The sequence below is a fragment of the Theropithecus gelada genome, chromosome 14, assembly GCF_003255815.1.
Source record: "Theropithecus gelada isolate Dixy chromosome 14, Tgel_1.0, whole genome shotgun sequence".
NCBI lineage: Eukaryota > Metazoa > Chordata > Mammalia > Primates > Cercopithecidae > Theropithecus > Theropithecus gelada.
This window is the reverse complement of record NC_037682.1, coordinates 69,931,871-69,953,384: the sequence shown is the minus strand read 5'-3', so window position 1 is coordinate 69,953,384 and position 21,514 is coordinate 69,931,871. Positions and strand designations below refer to the sequence as shown.

The 21,514-nt window shown below is 39.1% G+C and overlaps 1 protein-coding gene across 1 annotated transcript in view; it reads left to right on the top strand.

Annotated features, from left to right (window-relative positions):
• The window catches only part of INTS4 (integrator complex subunit 4), a 110,643-nt gene that overhangs the window by 12,496 nt on the left and 76,633 nt on the right, over positions 1-21,514 (top strand). The window contains exons 4-6 of the mRNA XM_025357625.1: positions 2,104-2,210; positions 19,377-19,562; positions 20,131-20,181. Of these exons, the coding sequence (XP_025213410.1) occupies positions 2,104-2,210; positions 19,377-19,562; positions 20,131-20,181 (344 nt within the window). The remainder of the gene's footprint in view (positions 1-2,103; positions 2,211-19,376; positions 19,563-20,130; positions 20,182-21,514) is intronic.

The following is a 21,514-nucleotide window of genomic DNA, read 5'->3' as shown; positions in this document are numbered from 1 at the left end:
GCCATTCTCCTGCCTCAACTTCTGGAGTAGCTGGGACTACAGGTGCCCGCCACCACACCCGGCTGATTTTTTGTATTTTTAGTAGAGACAGGGTTTCACTATGTTAGCCAGGATGGTCTCAATCTCCTGACCTTGTGATCCTCTCGCTTCGGCCTGCCAAAGTGCTGGGATTACAGGCATGAGCCACCGCACCCGGCCAAGACATATTTTTAAAAGCACTAAAACAGGCTAGGCACAGGTTAGGCTAGGCCTGTAATCCCAAAACGTTGGGAGGTCGAAGTGAAAGGATCCCTTGAGCCCGGGAATTTGAGACCAGTCTGGGCAACATAATTAAATCTTGTCTCTACAAAATATTAAAAAATTAGCCAAACCTGGTTGCTCACACCTTTATCCCAGCTGCTTGGGAGGCTAAAGTGGGAGGACCGCTTCGACCTAGGAGATTGAGGCTGCAGTAAGCCATGATCATGCCACTGTATTTCAGCCTGGGTAATAGAGTGAGACCCTGTCTCAAAAAATAAATTCAAATAAAATAAAATAAATACAAGCACCAAAAGAATAACATTGCTTCAGTACAGAAGTATCATTTTTTTCCCATGGAAAATTCTTATGGTAGCTATGTGAGAAGTGACATTTTAAGGATAACTAGACTGGGCGCAGTGGCTCACGCCTGTAATCCCAACACTTTGGGAGGCCGAGGCGGGTGGATCACGAGGTCAGGAGATCGAGACCATCCTGGCTAACATGGTGAAACACCGTCTCTACTAAAAAGACAAAAAATTGACTGGGCGTGGTGGCGGGCACCTGTAGACCCAGCTGCTTGGGAGGCTGAGGCAGGAGAGTGGAGTGAACCCGGGAGGTGGAGCTTGCAGTTAACAGAGATTGTGCCACTGCACTCCAGCCTGAGTGACAGAGCAAGACTCCGTCTCAAGGAAAAAAAAAAAAAAAGGGATAACTACGTGTTCAGTGGGGAGTGGGGTCAAGAATGGAGTCAGGTGTGGAGGAAGGCATTCTACGTTGAGAAGTTAGCCTGAGCAAAGATAGGGGGACATGGAATTTTAAGTAGTTGGAAAAAAGAGTGTTAAAGGAGACCTGAAAGAGATGAAGCTAGAAAGATAGGCAAGGGTAAACATCATGGAAGGCCTGGTGTGTATGTATTATATGCCTTCTAGGATATTTGGACTTTATCTTGAAGGCAATGGAAAACGTTTTTTTCTTCCTTTTTTTTTTTTGAGACAGAGTCTTGCTCTGTCACCCAGGCTGGAGTGCAGTGGAGCGATCTCGGCTCACTGCAACCTCTGCCTCCGGGGTTCAAGCCATTCTCCTGCCTCAGCCCCCTGAGTAGCTGGGATTACAGGTGCGTGCCACCATGCCTGGCTATTTTTTGTATTTTTAGTAGAGACGGTGTTTCACCATGTTGGTCAGGCTGGTCTTGAATTCCTGACCTCGTGATCCGCCCGCCTCGGCCTCCCAAAGTCCTGGGATTACAGGCATAAACCACCGCGCCTGGCCTTTTTTTTTCCTGTTTCTTAGTGTGAAAAAACTCTTGAATCAATCCAGCACTAAACATTTTTGGAGTGCACTATGTACATAGAACTATACTCTCTCCTGTGGAGAACTCAGACATTTAAACATGATCCCTTTAGGAAATTAGCTTTTAGTTGAGGGCATGAAGGATCACACAGTAGAACCCAGTTGACAAAAGTCTACTTTTTTTTCTTCTGTTTTTTTTTAAGACTGGGTCTTGCTCTGTTTCCCCGGCTGGAGTGCTGTGGCGCAATTACGGCTCACTGCTGCCTTGATCTCCCAGGCTCAAGCGGTCCTCCTACCTCGGCCTCCTGAGTAGCTGGGACTCTGGGTGCACACCACCTGGCTGACTCATTTTTTCAGATTTATTTTTGTAGAAACAGAGTCTCCCTCTGTTGCCCAGGCTGGTCTTGAACTCCTGGGCTCAAGGGATTCTCCTGCCTTAACTTCTCAAAGTGCTAGGATTACAGTTGTGAGTCACTGCACCTAGCCAGTCTACATTCTTTAGCCAAGTAAATTAGTTTATATAGTTATCCCCTTTTGAAATTTTCCAAGCCAACTTTCCATCTCCCTCTCTAGAGTCTCATCAAGTCCTAGCTCAACTGCTGGATACTTTGCTTGCAATTGGCACTAAGCTACCAGAGAATCAAGCTATCCAGATGCGATTAGTGGATGTGGCCTGCAAGGTAAGAGTATAATGCTCTTCTTTCTTGAACTGCTTTGCATTACTGGAAAGGTGGTAAGAGCTATAAAATCTACTCAGATCTATCCTAAACCGGTAACTGAGGACTGCTAAGGACCTTTAATGGTTTTAAGAGCTACCTCATTTTTTCATCTCTTGGTGTTGGATTAGGAATAAAGTTAAGTATACTTGTTATAAAATGAATTTCCTCATCCTTTCAAGACAAGTGAAAATAATTACAGTACATAGTTACTGTGTGTATTGTGCCTAATAATGCACTCTGCTTGTTATGGTGCTTTGTATTCAGTTTTCCATTTCATCCTCACAATCTTCAGGTAAGTACTGTTATTTCTGTTTTACAAAGGTGAAAATTAAGATTTATGGAGTCTGATTTGTCTAGGTTTGCACAGCTAGGAGGTTGCAGTACCAGCGTATAAACTCTGTTTTTTCTGACCTCAAACTTGTTTTGTTTTTATTATGCCTTTTGCTTCAATAAACAGGCAAACTATACACAAGTAAATGTATGGGAAAAGTTTTGTACATTCTTTTTTTCTGATTTTAAAATAAATACATGTATTAATACGTTAATTGTGCCTTTTGATTTAATTTGGAGGTTAATTAGCCTCTTTTTATGTATACATAGCAACCCTTAGAACCTTATATAATTGATTTTACTTTGTATCTTTTTGATAACTTTGAGAATATAAAAAAGTCAAATGCATTTGAATTGTGTTAGAGTATTATATTCTTGAAATTAGAAAGCTATTTCAGAGTCCCAGGAAAGACTACTTGATTTATCGTAAAAAAGCAAATATACATAAAAACAAAAACTCTTTGACAAGTACGATACAAAAAGCTTAAATAGGGCCAGGTGTGCTGGCTCACACCTGTAATCCCAGCACTTTGGTAGGCTGAGGTGGGCGGATCCTTTGAGATCAGGAGTTTGAAACCAGCCTGACCAACATGGTAAAACCCAATCTCTACTAAAAATACCAAAAAAATTAGCTGGGCACGGTGATGCACGCCTGTAATCCCAGCTACTAGGGAGGCTGAGGCAGGAGAATTGCTTGAACTTGGGAGACAGAGGTTATGTGAGTGGAGATTGTGCCACTGCACTCCAGTCTGAGTGGTAGAGTGAGACTCTGTCTTTCAAAAAAAAGGAAAAACTAGGGATTATGTGTGTGGGAGAGTGAGTACATCTCCCCTGTGAGAGAAAATACATATCTGTGAAGTTTGCTTCGGAGAGTTGTCATAATGAGTGGGTTGTGATATCTGCAGTAACTCTTTCTTAAATCTGCTTTAAATATATTTTTAACTATAAGATTTTATATTATTATATACTTAAATGTATTTTTTAAGAATTTGTACTCAGAAAATTTGGAAAGATATTGAAAACTATAAAGAAAAATGCATTCATAATTCACTACCCAAAGGTAATCATTATTTGTCTTTTGATATATGGCTTTCTGATTTTTTTTCTGTATGCAAATCATTTGCCGTTGTTTTTTCTTTAAACACATTGCTGTAATCATGTAATTTTGCTCCTTTTTTGCTAACATAAGTATTTTTCTTATATGTGTTTTATAAACATAATTTGTAATGGCTGTGTAATATTATATCCAATAATTAAGCCATACTTTTTACTTAACTTCACCTATTACTGAATTTACATTGCAGCCATTTATTTAAATGGAAGTAATACTGCAGGGAATATTGCTAGTCTAAAATATTTTCTGTATTTAAAATTATATCTGAAACACAGACTATCAAAAGTAGAATTACTGAATTACTAATTGAAAACATTTAGAATTTATTTTACTTTTTTTTTTTTTATTTTTAGAAGAATAGAGTCTGGGTCTCATTGTGTTGCCTAGGCTGCTCTCGAACTCCTGGACACAAGTGATCCCCCAGCTTTGACCTCCTGAAGTGCTGGGATCACAGGCATGAGCCATAGTGCCTGGCCTAGAATTTTTTTAAGGCTGTGTGCTTTATTTTTTTGAATAAAAGACAAGGATCTTGCTATGTTGCCTGAGATTACATGCGTGAACTACTGTGCCCAGCTAAGGCTCTTAATACTTTTTGTCAAATTGCTTTCCAAAGTGTTCCAATTTGTATGCCCGCAAGCAGTATATGAGAGTGCCTAGTTTCACTGCTTTATTCTAGCATTAGATATTGTTTAAAAATCAAAGATAAACCTGTTAATTTGGTATGTGGAAAATGATACTTCATTTTTTAAAAATCTCTTTTTTGAAGAGACTGCTAATGAGGTTTCTTTTTCATGTTTTTCCTTTATTTGTATTTCCTCTCATGGGAATTAACTTTTTATGTCCTTTGCCAGTTAAGCATATAGAGTTTGTGTGTGTGTTTTCTTTAAATCATTTGTAGAGGTTCCTTTTTTTTCTTGAGAGAGAGTCTGTCTCTGTTGCCCAGGCTGGAGTGTAGTGACGTGATCTCGGCTCACTGCGACCTCCGCCTCCTGGGTTCAGGCAATTCTCCTGCCTCAGCTTCCTGAGTAACTGGGACTACAGGCACGTGCCACCGTGCCCAGCTAATTTTTGTATTTTTAGTAGAGACAGGATTTCACCGTGTTAGCCAAGATGGTCTTGATCACCTGACCTCGTGATCTGCCCACTTCGGCCTTGCAAAGTGCTGGGATTACAGGTGTGAGCCACTGCACCCAGCCTGTAGAGGTTCTTAATAGGATAAAAATTGGAACTGTTTGTCAATGGCAAATCTGTCACAAGCTTTTTCAGACTACAGTAATGAAGGCTATCTATGATTCATAACTACAACCACTGTTTCTATTGCCAAATGCCATTTTGGTTTATGACTTTATCATACAATGTGCCTAAAAGTTTTTTGTTTTGTAATTGAGATGTAATTTATATACACATATTTACTCTTGATAGAAAAGATACAAAGTATGTTTTCTGACCACAGTGGGATGAAATTATAAATTAATGGGAAGAAATTTAGTAAACCCACAAACATGTGGAAATTAAACAACGTACTTTTCTGTGTAACTAATGAGTCAACGAAGAAATCAAAAGGGAAATTAGAAAATACTTTGAGATGAATAGAATAGAAAATGATGCAGCTAAAGCAGTGCTTATAGAAGTTTATAGTTGTAAGTGCCCATCTTAAATAACAAAGAATAAGGATCTAAAATCAGTAACCTAACCTTCCAGCTTAAGACCCTGGAAGAGGAAGCGCCCATTAAACTTAAAGCATGTGAAGGAAGGGGATACTAAAGATTAGAGTAGAAATTAATGAAACAGAGAATAGAAAAACAACAGATAATCAACAAAACCAAATTTGCTTTTCTGAAAAGATCAACAAATTTGACAAACCTTTAGTTATATTGACCAAGAAAGAGAGAGAAGACTCAAATTACTAGACTCAGAAATGAGAGGACCAGAAGATGGACATATTAGGAAAAAAAAAGGAAAAGCGAGGATACTGTCTAGGGCGGTGCTTATGTCTGTAATCCCGCAGTTTGAGAGGTCAAGGCAGGAGGGTCACTTGAGCCCAGGAGTTGAAGAACAGCCTGGGTCACATAGGGAGACCCATATCTACAAAAACCAAAAAAATTAGCCGGGTGTGGTGGCTTGTACCTATAGTCCCAGCTACTTGGGAAGCTGAGATGGGAGGATTGCTGTGCCTGGGAGGTTGAGGCTGCAGTGAGCTGTGATTGTGCCACTACACTCCAGCCTGGGTGGTAGAGCAAGACCTTGGCTCAAAAAAAAAAAAAAAAAAAAAAAGACATTATTACAGACCTGACAGAACTAAAAAGGATTATAAGTTAATATTATGAAAAATCGTAGGCTGGGTGCAGTGGCCCACGCCTGTAATCCCAGCACTTTGGGAAGCTGAGGTGGGCAGATCAGGAGGTCAGGAGTTTGAGACCAGCCTGACCAACATGGTGAAACCCTGTCTCTACTAAAAATACAAAAATTAGCCAGGTATAGTGGTGCATGCTTGTAATCCCAGCTACTCAGGAGGCTGAGGCAGGAGAAACCTGGGAGGCGGGGGTTGCAGTGAGCTGAGATTGTGCCATTGCTCTCCAGCCTGGGCGACAGAGCGAGACTCCATCTCAAAAAAAAAAAAAAAAAAGAAAAGAAAAATTGTATACCAATAAATTGGATAACTTAGTTGAAGTGGACAAATTATTAGAAAGACAAAAACTACTGAAAATGACTAAAGAAATAGACAATCTGAATAGATCTATGACAAGTAAAGTAATTAAACTAGTGATTAAGAAAAACAACTAAACAAATCTCTACAAAGAAAAACTCAGGCCTCGATGGCTTCACTGGTGAATTTTACCAAATATTGAAATAAGAATTAATGAAAATTCTTTACAAACTCTCCCAAGAAATAGAGCAGGAGAGAACACTTCCAAACTCATTCTATGAGTTACCAGAAACAGACAAAAGACATCACAAGAAACGAAAGCTACAGACCAGTGACTCTTACGAATGTGGATCCAAATATCTTTAACAAAATACTAGCAAATCAACTCCAGCAACATACAAGTAGGAGTATATACCATAATCAAGTGGGATTTATTCCAGGAATGCAAGGTTGGTTTAGTATCTGAAAATAAATGAATGTAATACACTATCGAGGATAAAAAACATGACCATAACAATAAATGAAGAAAAAGTATTTAACAAACTCTTAACACCCTTGTATTGTAAGAACGCATAAAATATCTTGTAATATTTTTAGGCTTTTAGGGTAGTATAGGTCAGGAATAGACTGGAACTTCCTGACCCTCATAAACAGAATCTAAAAAGAAAAAATACTGACAGGAAACATCATACTTAATTTGAACAGATTTAATGCTTTTCCCCTAAAATGAGAAACAAAATAAATAGGTCATTATATTTCTCTTCACTTCTGTTTAACATTGTGCTAAAGGTTCTTGTCAGGGGTATTAGGCATAGAAAAGAAATAAAAGGCCTCTGTGTTGGAAAGGAAAAAGTAAAATTACCTCCTCATATTCACAGGTGACATAACCTTGTATGTAGAAAATCCTAGGGAATCCACTAAAAAACTGTTTGAAGTAATAAATGAGTTTAGCAAGTTTGCAGGATACAAAATCAGCCTACAAAATATAAATTGTATTTATATACACTTGCAGTGAATAATATGAAAATGAAATTAGGAAAACAATTCAATTACAGTAGCATCAAAAATAATACTTATGGCTGGGTGTGGTAGTGCCTCTTGCCTGTAATCCCAGCACTTTGGGAGGTTGAGACAATAGAATCTTTTGAGCTCAGGAACTGGAGACCAGCCTGGGCAACTCAGTGAGGTCTCATCTCTACTAAAAATTGAAAAAATTAGTCGGGTATGGTGGCACATGCCTGTAGTCACAGCTATTTGGGAAGCTGAAGAGAGAGTTGTTTGAACACAGGAAGACAAGGCTGCAGTGAGCCTTATAAGCCTTGATTATGCCACTCCACTAAGCCTGGGCAGCAGAACGAGACCCTATCTCTATTAAAAACAAAAACAAAAACAAAACAAAACAAAAAGCACTTATGAATAAATCTAGCAAAAGAAGCACCAGTAATATCTAGATACTATGGTACTATATGAAGGTAGATGTAAAGATAAATGGAATAAAATTGAGAGTCAAGGCCAGGCATGGTGGCTCACACCTGTAATCCTAGCACTTTGGAAGGCTGTGGTAGGCAGATCACTTGAGGTCAAGGGTTTGAGACCAGCCTTGCCAACATGGTGAAACCCTGTCTCTACTAAAAATTCAAAATTAGCCAGGTGTGATGGCACACGCTTGTAATCCCAGCTACTGGGGAGTCTGAGGCAGGAAAATCGCTTGAACCCGGGAGACGGAGGTTGCATCAGTGATCTGTGATCGCACCGCTACATTCCAACCTGGGCGACAGAGTGAGACTCTGTCTCAAAAAAAAAAAAAAAAGTAAAAAAAAAAAAAAAAAAGAATTGAGAGTCAAGAAATTGGCCAGGTGTGGTGGCTCACACCTGTAATCCCACTACTTTGGGAGGCTGAGGTGAGCAGATCACTTGAGCCCAGGAGTTTGAGACCAGCCTGGGCAACATGGCAAAACCCCATCTCTACAAAAAATATAAAAACTAGCCAGGAATGGTGGTGCGTGCCTGTAGTCTCAGCTACTCGGGAGGCTGAAATGGGAGGATTGCTTGAGCCTGGGAAGTTGAGGCTGCCAGTGAGCTGAGACTGTGCTACTGCAGTCCAGCCTGAGTGACACAGCAAGACCCTGTCTCTAACGAAAAAAGAAGAAGAAGAAGAAATAAACTCATGTGTCTTTGGTCAACTGATTTTCTATATGGATGCCAGTACTATTCAGTGGAGAAAAAAATTGTCTTTTCAATGCATGGTGTTGGGACATGTAAAAGAAGGAAGCTGGAAACTTCCCGCACACCATGCAAAAATTAGCTCAAAATGAATCAAAGACCTGAATATATGTGAGCTAAAATTATAAACCCCTAAGAAGAAAATATAGTGGTAAATTTTCATGTCTTTGGATTTGGCAGTGGATTATTAGATGTAACAAAAGCACATGTAATAAAAGAAAAAAGTTAATAAATTGGGTTTCACTAAAACTGAAAACTTGTTTTTCAGAGAAAAGACAACCCATGGAATAGGAAAAAATACTTGTAAATCATATATATAATGAGGTAATTGTATTTTTTTTTTTTTTTTTTTGAGTCAGAGTCTCACTTTGTCATCCAGGCTGGAGTGCTATGGTGGCTTGACCTCAGCTCACTGCAACCTCTGCCTCCCAGGTTCAAGTGGTTCTCCTGCTTCAGCCTCCTGAGTAGCTGGGATTACAGGCGTGTGCCCAGCTGTTTTTTGTATTTTTGGTAGAGATGGGGTTTCACTATGTTGGTCAGGCTGACCTCAAACTCCTGACCTCAAGTGATCTACCCACCTTGGCTTCCCAAAGTGCTGGGATTACAGGTGTGAACCACCTCACCCGGCTGGTAATTGTATTTAGACTATCTAAGGAACTCTTACAACCCAATAATAAAAATTCAAATAACCCAATTAAAAACATGACAGAGAAGGGAAAGTGGCAAATTAAAAAAAAAAAAAAGTATTAAACTAACATGGGCAAAAGATCTGAATAGGTATTTCTCCAAAGTCTTGATACACAAAAGAGAGAAACACACAACACAAAAGCTTAACATCACTTGTCACTAGGGAAATGCATATCAAAACCACAATGAGCTGGGTGCTGTGGCTCACACCTGTAATCCCAGCGCTGTGGGAGGCCAAGACGGGTGGATCACTTGAGGTCAGGAGTTCGAGACTGGCCTGGCCAACATGGTGAAACCCTGTCTCTACTAAAAATACAAAAATTAGCCACGTGTGGTGGTGGGCGCCTGTAATTCCAGCTATTCGGGAGGTTGAGGCATGAGGCTCGAACCTGGGAGGCGGAGGTTGCAGTGAGCCAAGATCTTCCCATTGCATTCCAGCCTGGGTGACAGAGCAAGAGTCTGTCTGAAAACAAAGAACAAAAAACCCACAATTAGATGCCATCTCACATTTCTAGGATGTCTGTAATAAAACTGCCTCCCAGGCTCAAGTGATCCTCCTGCCTCAGCCTCCCAAGTAGCTGGGACTAGAGGTGCATGCCACCACGCCTGGATAATTTTTGTATTTTTTGTAGAGATGGGGTTTTGGCGTGTTACCCAGACTGGTCTTGAACTCCTGAGCTCAAGAGATCTGTCTGTCTCAGCCTCCCAAAGTGCTAGGATTACAGGAGTGAGCCACTGCGCCTAGTGTTCACTCAGCTGCTTTCAAAAACAGTGTGGCAGTTCCTCAAAAAATTAAAAATAGCCTTACCATAGGACCCAGCTGTTCTACTTGTAGATATCTGCCAACAAACTACTGAAACATATTAACTTGGAAGTTTGTATATTAATTTTTTTTTTTTTTCCCCAGATGGAGTCTCACTCTGTTGCCCAAGCTGGAGTGCAGTGGTGTGATCTTGGCTCACTGCAACCTCTGCCTCCTGGGTTCAAGCAATTCTCCTGCCTCTGTGTCCTGAGTAGCTGGGACTACAGGTGCTCGCTACTACGCCTGGCTAATTTTTTTGTATTTTTAGTAGAGACGGGGTTTCACCGTGTTGGACTGACTGGTCTCGAACTCTTGACCTCAGGTGATCTGCCCGCCTCAGCCCCCCAAAGTGCTGGGATGACAGGCGTGAGCCACTGCACCTGGCCCTATGGATGTTTGCAGCAGCAGCATTCACAGTAGTCAAAGGTGGGAGCAAGTCAAATGACCATCAACTGATGAATTGATAAATAATGCACGTTAGAATATTATTTGGCCATTAAAAAGAATAAAATACCAATACATTCTACAATTTCATTGGACTTTGACAACATTATGCTAAGTGAAAGAAGCCAGACACAAAAGACCACCTATTACATGATTCAGTTTATATTAAATTTCCATAATAGGTTAAGTCTATAGAGACAGAAAGTACATTAGTGGTTGGTTAGGACTTAGGCAAACAGAGAGATAGGAATTGATAGCTAAAGGGTACAGAATGGCTTTTTTTTTTTTTTTTTTTTTTTTTGCAGGAGGGGGATCTTTCTGTAATGATAATGTTTGAAAACTGACCATGGTGATGGTTGTGCATATATGTGCAATACTGAAAGCATTGAATTGGCCAGGTGCAGTAGCTCATGCCTGTAATCCTAACGCTTCCCAAGGTGGGAAGCTCGCTTGAGTGCAGGTGTTCAAGATCAGCTTGAGCAACACAATGAGACCTCATCTGTGCAAAAGAACTAGCCGGTGTGATGGTGCACATCTGTAGCTTCAGCTACTTTGGGAGGCTGAGGCAAGAGGCTTGCTTGAGCCCAGGAGGTCAAGGCTGCAGTGAGCTATGATGACATCACTGCGTTCCACCCTGGGCGACAGAGTGAGGCGCTGTCATTTATTCATTCATTCATAAATACATACATACATATACATACATACCGTTGAATTGTACATGTTGTCTGGGAGAATTGCATATGTTCTCTGGGAGAACTGCATGGTATGCGTATTATATCTTATCACAACTATTAAAAACTTATACTTCAGGCCTGGCGTGGTGGCTCACACTTGTAATCCCAGCACTTTGGGAGGCCAAAGCAGGCAGATCACTTGAGGCCAGGAGTTTGACACCAGCCTGGCCAACATGGTGATAACCCTGTCTCTACTGAAAATATAAAAATTACCTGGGTGTGGTGGTAATCCCAGCTACCCTGATGGCTGAGGCATGAAAATCACTTGAACCAGGGAGGCAGAGGCTGTAGTGATCTGAGATCACGCTGCTGCACCCCACCCTGGGTGACAGAGTGAGACTCTGTCTCAAAATAAATAAATATAAGGAAAAAAATTATACTTCACTGAATTTTGGTGAATTTATCAACATTTACATTTTTTCCCACGTTTTGGCTGATTTGAATAATGCTGCTATGAATATTCACTTTCAAGTTTTTTGCTTAATATGTGTTTTCAGTTCTCTTGGATGTATACTAAGAATATTCACTTACAAATTTTTGCTTACTACATGTTTTCAATTCTCTTGGATGAATACTAAGGAGCAGAATTTTGGGGTCATATGGTAATTAAGTGTTTAAGTTTAATAAAATTGTCATAAAATAGAGATAACATAAAATTTACTGTGTCAGCCATTTTAAAACATACTGTTTAGTGACATTAAGTATATTCACAGAGTTGTGTGATCATCACCACCTTTCACTGACAGAGCTCTTTTTGTTTTGCAGAAGTGAAACTCTATACCCATTAAACAATAACTCCCCATCCCCTAGTCCCTAACAACCACCATTCTATATATTGTTTTTATAAATTTTTCTACTGTAGGGATTTCATGTAAGTGGAATCATGCAATATTTGTCCTTTTGTGCCTAGCTTATTTTACTTAGCATAATGTCCTCAAAGTTCATCCTCATGTGTCAGGATTTTCTTCCTTTTTACAGCTGAATAATGTACCATTTAAGTAAATTGGAGAAATCATGCCCTTTTTCCACTGAAGTAAATGCTTCATATGTATTTTTTAAGGGTATCAATTACAGCATGCATCACTTAATAATGACATTTCAGTCAAGGATGGACTGCATATACGACAGTGTAATGTGTATTAGTATATATAGTATAACAGTAATATTATAACGTAAGGTTATATTATATTTTTACTGTACTACTTTCTCTATGTGTAGATATGTTTAGATTACACAAATACTTACCATTATGTTACAGTTGCCTACAATATTCAGTAGAGTAACATGTTGTACAGGTTTATAGCTTAGGAGCATTAGGCTACATCATGTAGCCTAGATGTAGTAGGCTTTACCATCTAGGTTTGGGTAAGAATACTCTTGATGTTGGCACAGTGATGAAATCACCTAATGATGCATTTATCAGAATGTATCCTTTTTGGTAATTGATGCATGACTATATTTAGTTTTCATGTCTCTTTTGTTTCCCTTAATCTGAAAAGATCACTCAACCTTTGTTTGTCTTTCATTACCTTGACATTTTTGAGAAGTGTAGGGCATTTATTTTGTAAAATGTCTTGCAATCTGGTTTTATCTGATATTTTCAGTTTAGATTCAGCCAATGCATTTTGACAAGAATATAACAAATAATTTTGTGTCCCTCACAATGTATCATATCATGAGGCACAGATACGTTTGACTCGTTGATGATGTTGCTTTTGATACTTGGCTAAGGTGGTGTGTGCCAGGTTTTGATTATAGAGTTATTTGATCCCCAAAATTAAAAATAGAATTGCCATATGATCCAGCAATTCACTTCTGGGATATACCTCTCTAAGGGCTGCCATAACAAAATGCCACAGGCTGGATGGCTTAAACAACAGAAATTGCTCACGTTTCTGAAGTCTAGAATCTAAGATCAAGGTGCTGGCAAATTCAGTTCCTAGTGAGGGCTCTCTACCTGGCTTGAAGACAACTGCCTACTTGCTGTGTTCTCTTATGGCCTCTCCCCTGTACATGAGGAGAGAGAGCTCTCATAAGGACACCAGTCCTATTGGATTAGAGTCCCATCCTTATGACCTCATTTAACCTTAATTACCTCCCGAAAGGCCCCATCTCCAAATGCAGTTATAATGTATTGCATTTCTTTTGTAACTATGACTATTGGGTCATGAGTTCCTTAAGGAAACTTACTTTTCCAAAGAAGACATATAGATGGCCAATAAGCCAATAAGAAAAGATGCTTAATATCACTAATCATTAATCATTAGGGAAAGAAAGTCAAAACCACAGTGTGGTATCACTTCATACCCATTAGGATAGCTATTGCCAAAAAGAAAAAAGTATTGGCAAGGATTGGAACCCTTGTGCATTGATAGTAGTAGTGCAAAATAGTGCAGCCATTGTGGAAAACAAGATGGCAGTTCCCTAAAATTCATGGGTTGGAAGAATTAATATGTTAAAATGTCCATACTACCCAAAATGATCTACAGATTCAGTGTAATCCCTGTCAAAATTCCAGTATCATTTTTCACAGAAATAGAAAAAAAATCTTTAAAATTTGTATGAAACCACAAAAGAATTTTGAACAAAAAGAACAAAGCCAGAGACATTACATTCCCTGTTTTCAAAATATAAAGCAGTTGTAGTCAAGACAACATGGTACTGGCATAAAAACAGTACCAAAGGAACAGGATAGAAAGCCAGAAACAAACCCATGCATTTATGGTCAGCTGATTTTTGACAGTGGTGCCAGGAACACACACTGGGTAAAGGACAATTATTCAATAGATGATGCTGGGACAAGTGGTCATTCATATGCAGGAGAATGAAATTAGACCCTTATGTCATATACATACTTGAACTGAGTGGATTAAAGACGTAAACAAAAGACCTGAAACTGCAAAACTGCTAGAAGAAAACACAGGGAAAGCTCTGTGGCATTGATCTGGGCAATGATTTTTTTGTGTGACTTTAAAAGAACAGGCAACCAACAACAACAAAAAATAGACAAATGGGACTGTATCAAACTAAATAGTTTCTATACAAGAAAAGAAACTAAGTGAAGAGACAACCCATAGAGGTTTAAAAAAAAAAAAAAAGTGTAAACCATATATCTGACAAGGGCTAATATCCAAAATATATAAGGAATTCAACTAAGTAGCAATAACAACAACAAAACCTGGCTACAAAAATGGGTAAAGGAGCAGAACAGACCCTTCATACAGATGACCAACAGGTTCATGAAAAAGTGTGCAACATCAGTAGTCATTGGGAAAATGCAGATTGCAGATTAAATGAGATATCACCTCACATCTATTAGAATGGTTTTTATAAAAAAATGAAGAATAACAAGTGTTGGCATGGGGAGACAAGGAAACCCTCGTACACTGTTGGCAAAGATGTAAATTAGTACAGCTATTTATGGAAAACAAGATGAAGGTCTCAAAAAACTAAAAATAGAACTAGCATGTGATCTAGCCATCCTACTTCTGGGTATATATCTAAAGGAATTGCAATCAGTATGTTGAAGGGATGCTTGCACTCCAATGTTCATTGCATCAGTGTTCACAATAGCCAGTGTATGGAATCAACCTGTTTATCAGCAGATGAATGGATAAAGAAGATGTGGTATATAACATGCAATGGAATACTATTCAGCCTTGTAAATGAAGGGGATCCTGTCATTCGTGTCAACATGTATGAATCTTGAAGACATTATACTAAGTGATATAAGCCAAGCACAGAAAAACACATGCCACATGATCTCATTTATATGTATAATTTTAAAAAGTTGAACTCGAAGAGAGTAGAGTGATGATCACCAGAGGCTGGGAGTGGTAGTAAAGTGAGGGAGTGGGGAGTTGCTGGTCAAAGGTTACAAAGTTGCAGCTCAACAGGAGGAATAGGAGGAATAGGTTTTGAAATCTATTACATAGCAGGTGACTATAGTCCACAATAATGAATATTTAAAAATAACTAAGAGGAGGGAGGTGCAGTGACTCACACCTGTAATCCCAACACTTTGTGAGGTCAAGGTGGGAGGGTTGCTTGAGCCCAGGAATTCAAGACCAGCCTGGGCAACATGGCGAGACTCTGTCTCTACAAAAGTAAAAAAAGTAGCTGGGCGTGGTGGTGTGCACCTGTAGTCTCAGGCTGAGTCAGGAGGATTGCTTGAACCCAGGAGTTCCAGGCTGTGTGAGCTGTAATCGTACCACTACACTCCAGCCTAGGTGACAGAGGAAGACCTTGTCTCTTAAGAAACAAAAAACCTAAGTGAATATTTCAAATGTCTCACCACAAAAAATGATAGGTGATGGATATATGTTAATTAGCTTGATTTAATAATTCCACATTGCATACATGTATCAACGTATCACATTTTATCCCATAAATATATATAATTATGACTATAATAATAAAATATTAAAATCAAAAATAGATAATTTGTGGAGAGATACTTTGAGATTATGTAAATATGCTCTTCCTCATCAAACTTTACCCACCATTTTAGCAACTGTTATTAAATCTTTCCTGACTTTGTTATCACCATAAAAAGAGCTTGCCTCCCCTCCCTCCCTCTCTTCTTTTCTTCCTACTTTCCTTCCCTCCCTCCCTCCCTCCCTCCAGTCTCCCTTCCTCATTCCTTCCTCCCTTCCATTCATCTCCTGTTTTATTTACTATGTTATACTATAATCATTATTTTTTGAAGTTTAAATGGTCTCTTTATAATAATTTTTAAATACAGGATGTTACTTTGTTGTATTCTTTGTATCACAGTAGGAAGAAAGTCATGCTTTTGGATACTTTTCAAAGTTCTTCTCATTTATCCTCTCCTTAATCATTTTACTTATTGGATAGCTAATCCTCATTTGAGAGACGAATAGACATAGTTCAAAGACTTGACAGGAAATTAATGCAGTTTTCTTGTGTAGCATTTGCACAGCTGAAATTGAGGGTCTTCTGCTTTCTTTCCTATTTGTAAAGATTTTTTCTGGGAGAACAAAGGTCTTGTTAAAAGAGGGTATCCATTAGAATCTGCATGCAGAATACACCAAGTTGTCATCTGTCCTTAAAAACCATCCATATCGGCCGGGCGCGGTGGCTCAAGCCTGTAATCCCAGCACTTTGGGAGGCCGAGACGGGTGGTTCACGAGGTCAGGAGATCGAGACCATCCTGGCTTACCCGGTGAAACCCCGTCTCTACTAAAAAGACAAAAAACTAGCTGGGCGAGGTGGTGGGCGCCTGTAGTCCCAGCTACTCGGGAGGCTGAGGCAGGAGAATGGCGTAAACCCGGGAGGCGGAGCTTACAGTGAGCTGAGATGCAGCCACTGCACTCCAGCCTGGGCGACAGAGCGAGACTCCGTCTCAAAAAAAATAAAAATAAAAAAAACCATCCATATCAAGGATCACCTGAGTCCAAGAGTTTGAGACCCGTCTAGGCAATATGGCAACATTCCATTTCTACAAAAATTTTAAAAATTAGCCAGGTGTCATGGCACACACCTGTGGTCCCAGCTACTCAGGAGACTGAGGTGGGAATATCTCTTAAGCTTGTTAGGCCAAGGTTGCAGTAAATAGTGATCGCCACACTGCTCTCCAACCTGGGTGACAGAGCGAGACCCTTATCTCATAAGAAAAAAAAATCCATATCGATGCTGAATGGGTCAGTATGTTATTTTTGTCTTACTCAACTTCATTCTCAGATTTTGTTGATATGCAGAACCATTTTTTTAAATATATAGCAAAATTGTAAACTAGTTTATTTTTATTGGTCTATTATTGGGGATGTGGTTTGCTTACTTGCTCCATTAATATACTTCAATGGCCTGACAAAGTGTGTAACACCAAAGCAGCATCTGCAGATACTTAGCAGGTTTTTTTTAATTAATAAGTTTTTATCCAACAGTATAAAGAAAAGCAGTTCTTAATGATGGTAACCTTGATGCAAGAAGTGACCTGTAGGGGAAGGACATCATAAAACTGTAATTGTTTCCCTGACAGCATGAGACTCTCTTTTGGGCTAAGATTCAGTGTGCAGTAATACATTGATTGTGCATTATTGTTGCCTGGTTGACAGAAGCTGGAAGGATTTAGTTTGATGCTTGAAAATCAAAGTATTTGTAACAGAGGTGCAATCAACAGATTAGTCATGAGAAATGATGTTTTTATGCTAAATATAAATAGTTCATTTGTTTTGTTTTTGTTTTTTAGGGGGCGCAGTTTGAGACAGAGTCTTGCTCTGTTGCTCAGGCTGGAGTGCAGTGGCGTGATCTCGGCTCACTGAAACCTCCGCCTCCTGGGTTCAAGCAATTCTCTGGCCTCAGCCTCCTGAGTAGCTGGAATTACAGGTGTGTGCCACCATACCTGACTATAAATTTTTTTTTAAAGAAATGGGGCCTCGCTGTGTTGTTCAAGCTGGCCAAATCCCATTCACTTTTCTCCAAACTAGTGACTCACTTTGAGAATCATGATCCTTCAGTGGGTAATGCGACCAATTTCTTCAGACGTGATTTTTTTTTTTTTTTTGAAAAAGAAAATGAAATATAAATATCAGAGTAAATCACAAGCTATAAGGTAAATATTGTTTTGTTAAACTTGGTGTATGTGTGTTTTTATGTACTGTGTTGCAATATTATGTATGTTTCTTACTTTGGATGTTAGTCAAAAGAAGTTTGAAATCCAGAGTTTTGTACCTTTTTTATTACCTCATGTACAATCTCATGTCTTCAAAGTATTTTTAATATATGTTACTGTATTATTCATATAGCTTGTTTTAGTAGCATTGGACTAGGGTAATGCAGGAGGAAAACTGATAATTTATTAAAATTCCCGGTGAGAAGTGCTAACATAAGAAATATTGATAGTACTAAATGTTGACAAGGATGTGGCACATCTAGAACACTTATGCAGCACTGGTGGAAATGTAAATTAGTACAGCCATTATGGAAAACTATTTGGCAGTATCTTCTTTTTTGGAGGCAGTGTCTCACTCTGTCACCCAGGTTGGAGTGCAGTGGCATGATCACGGCTCACTGCAACCTCCACTTCCAAGGCTCAAAGGATCCTCCTATCTCAGCCTCCTGGGTAGCTGGGACTATAGGCATGTGCCATCACACCCAGCTGATTTTTGTATTTTTTGGTAGAGACAGGATTTCACCATTTGCCCAGGGCAGTCTTGAACTCCCGGGCTCAAGTGATCCTCCTGCCTTGGCCTCCCAGAGTGCTGGCATTATAGGCATGAGCTACTGTACCCAACTGGCAGTATCTTCTTAAGCTGAAGCATGTCTTGTTACCTATCAATTCTACTTGTACATGTATATCCGACAAAAATGTGAACATGTACACCAAAAGCCACATACAAGAATAATCACAGTAGCATTATTCAAAATAGCCAAAGACTGGAAATAACTTAAATATTCATCAACAGAAAGGCTAAATAGATTTTCATGTGTTTACAAATGAATACTGTATAAGTAACAAGAATAAATGAGCCATTGCTATCTGCCATACCTTGCATAAATCTCACAAACATAATATTAAGCCACAGAAGCCAGATACTATTTGATTTCATAAAGTACAAAAATAAACAAATGAACCTATGTGTTAGAAGTCAGGATAGTAGCTATTTTTGGTGGTGGTGTGGTGAGGTAGTTGCTTGGAGGAGGAATCAGGGATATTTCTGGTGTGTTGGTTATATACTATTTAATCTGGGTGCTTGCTATATATGTGTATTTGTGAAAATTTATTGAGCTGTACACTTAAGATTTTTGCATATTTCTGTGGATATTAAAAGTTTAAAAAATTTATACATTTTTGTCTTGTTTTAAAATTTGAAAGCAAGTAAAAGGCAATTCAGGGACGAATTTTAAAGTACTTACTCTATACAAGGCAAAGTACTAGCTATTGGGAATACAAAGATGAAAAACTAGGACTTTTATTTTCTAAGGACTCTTTTTTTTTTTTTGAGAAGACACATACTCAAGTAACATGATGCTAAACAGACTGTCCTGAGAATGTAGGGCTTGAAATCACCCCTAAGGTTGATGCAATGCTTTTGTTTCTGGTTTTGTCTGTGTTTGTTAAGATATCTTAATCATGTCCTTTTTTTCTTTTTCTTTTTCTTTTTTTTTTTTTTTTTTTTGATAGCATCTTACAGATACGTCTCATGGTGTAAGAAATAAGTGCCTGCAGTTACTTGGCAATCTTGGCTCTTTGGAGAAAAGTGTCACAAAAGATGCAGAAGGCCTAGCTGCCAGAGATGTCCAGAAGATTATAGGGGATTACTTCAGTGACCAAGACCCACGTGTCAGAACAGCAGCTATAAAAGCCATGGTAAACGTGATTATGGAAACTAGTTGGGGCTAGTGTTCATTTTTGTTTTTTAAGTTTATAGCTAGTGCTGCCTTGGATACATTGTGAATCCTTCAGCATATACTTTCAGGAAGGTATTGGTGGTGGCCTCACAGAACTCAGTGACACACATCCCTGTATACAACTGTGCTTTTTTTTTTTTTGGCTTTCTCTGGTAGCTTTCATGTGTATTTATGAAACATGAAAAGCACAGTAGGAACCTGTTATAATTCCTTCAACTTGGAGGGATATGACTTGGTATAATATTATAATAGGGGGAGGTGGTGTTAATCATTTTTTCTTTAGCCTTCATATTATTATTTCATATTTTTCTAATGCCTTCTTGGGACAGTCCATGGGTTAGATTTATGAAACGCTCGAATGCTTCTCTTGAAAGGTGACAAGGTTTCTTATTTATATAGCACCGATTTTGGCTAAATGGAACCATGTTAGCCTGATACAGTAGGGGAAAATATGTGAGATTGTGGGGAGACATTGGAAATATTGTTCTTTTCCTCCCAAGCACTTAAGCTATATATTTATTATCTAGTTGCAGCTCCATGAAAGAGGACTGAAATTACACCAAACAATTTATAATCAGGTACTTTAAATGATTACTGTCTGGAAGGGGAGGAGGTATCGTGAAGCTGGGAGGGTGGCACACTGGTTCTCAGAATTTGAAAACTTAAGGACTTCGTTGGTTAATAGTGGCAGTGTTGATTGGGATGGATGTGAAGTCATATTCAAAACATACTTTTCAGGAAGAGAATGGAGGTTATGTAATTAAATAGCAGTAGTACGTGTGAAAAGGACTTTTAGGAGGATTTACAACTCAGTATGAGTGTGAGAGTACCTGAAGAAAAGTGTAGCATTTAGAATAAGGAACGTGTTCGTCTTGCTGATCACTGCTTGGTTGGGCCATACATGAAGTCATTTCTGGGCACCACACTTCACAAACTAGAGTGTGTCTGGAGAAGGGCGACCAAAACCATAGGATCATATAAAAAAAAGTCACATGAATGTAGTATTAGCGGTAAAGAAAGGCATAATGAAGTTGTGGAAAAGCTGATTGAGGGCCTAACCAAAAGGCCTTACAAGGCTATATTTCTCTTGGAGAATAATTGACTGAATCTGGTAACAGGCAATCTAAATTCATGTTCAGAGATTAGGTTTTGTTAGTCTGCCAAGAGTGGTTTTATCTCTCATGGGAAGAAGATAATTAGCCAAACCCCTATCACGGATGTGTAAACCAAGTTTATTTTTCTATTGAATGAAGTAGAATTGGTCCAGAATGCTTGTGGTGGGGTGACCATCGCCCTCTTTTTGTATAGGAAAACTATGCGGGAAGCCAAATAATTAAAGGAAACTTGGATAGTAAGGACTCAGAGGAAGGAAGGAACGTTAGTTGGCTGATTCAGATGTTTGGTGGCATAAGAGTAGTCTAAACAAGCAGTAATGAGAGCCTCAAGGGAGTGAGGATGGATTGATAGTGTAGGATTTAAGACATAAGGTAGAATTTGGTTCCTTAGTGAGTTCATGTTTGGATGTGTGGAGTATAAAAGTTGGATGGGACATCCATGAAGAGAATTCCAGCCATAGGTAGTTATAAAGGTCTGGAGATAAGGAGAAATCAGAGCTGAGGGTAGGTTATTCAGAGCCATCAGTATTTAGGGAGTATGGAGCTACCCAGAAAGAGTGAGTGGATTGAAATGGAGGCCAATGATTTCAGACCAAAGTAAAGAGAAGTGTGTGCTTTGATTTTTACAGGTGGAGGGAAAAACCCATATTTGGTATTTGAGCCTGTGAAAATAGTACTGTGGGCTCCCAGCATGCTTTGCTGGGTTTGATGCTATTCTAAATGTTTTTATGCCGTCAGTCTGTGATTCTCCTTTCAGACTTGGGGTAGGAGGGTGCCTAGTCAGAATATAGCCAGA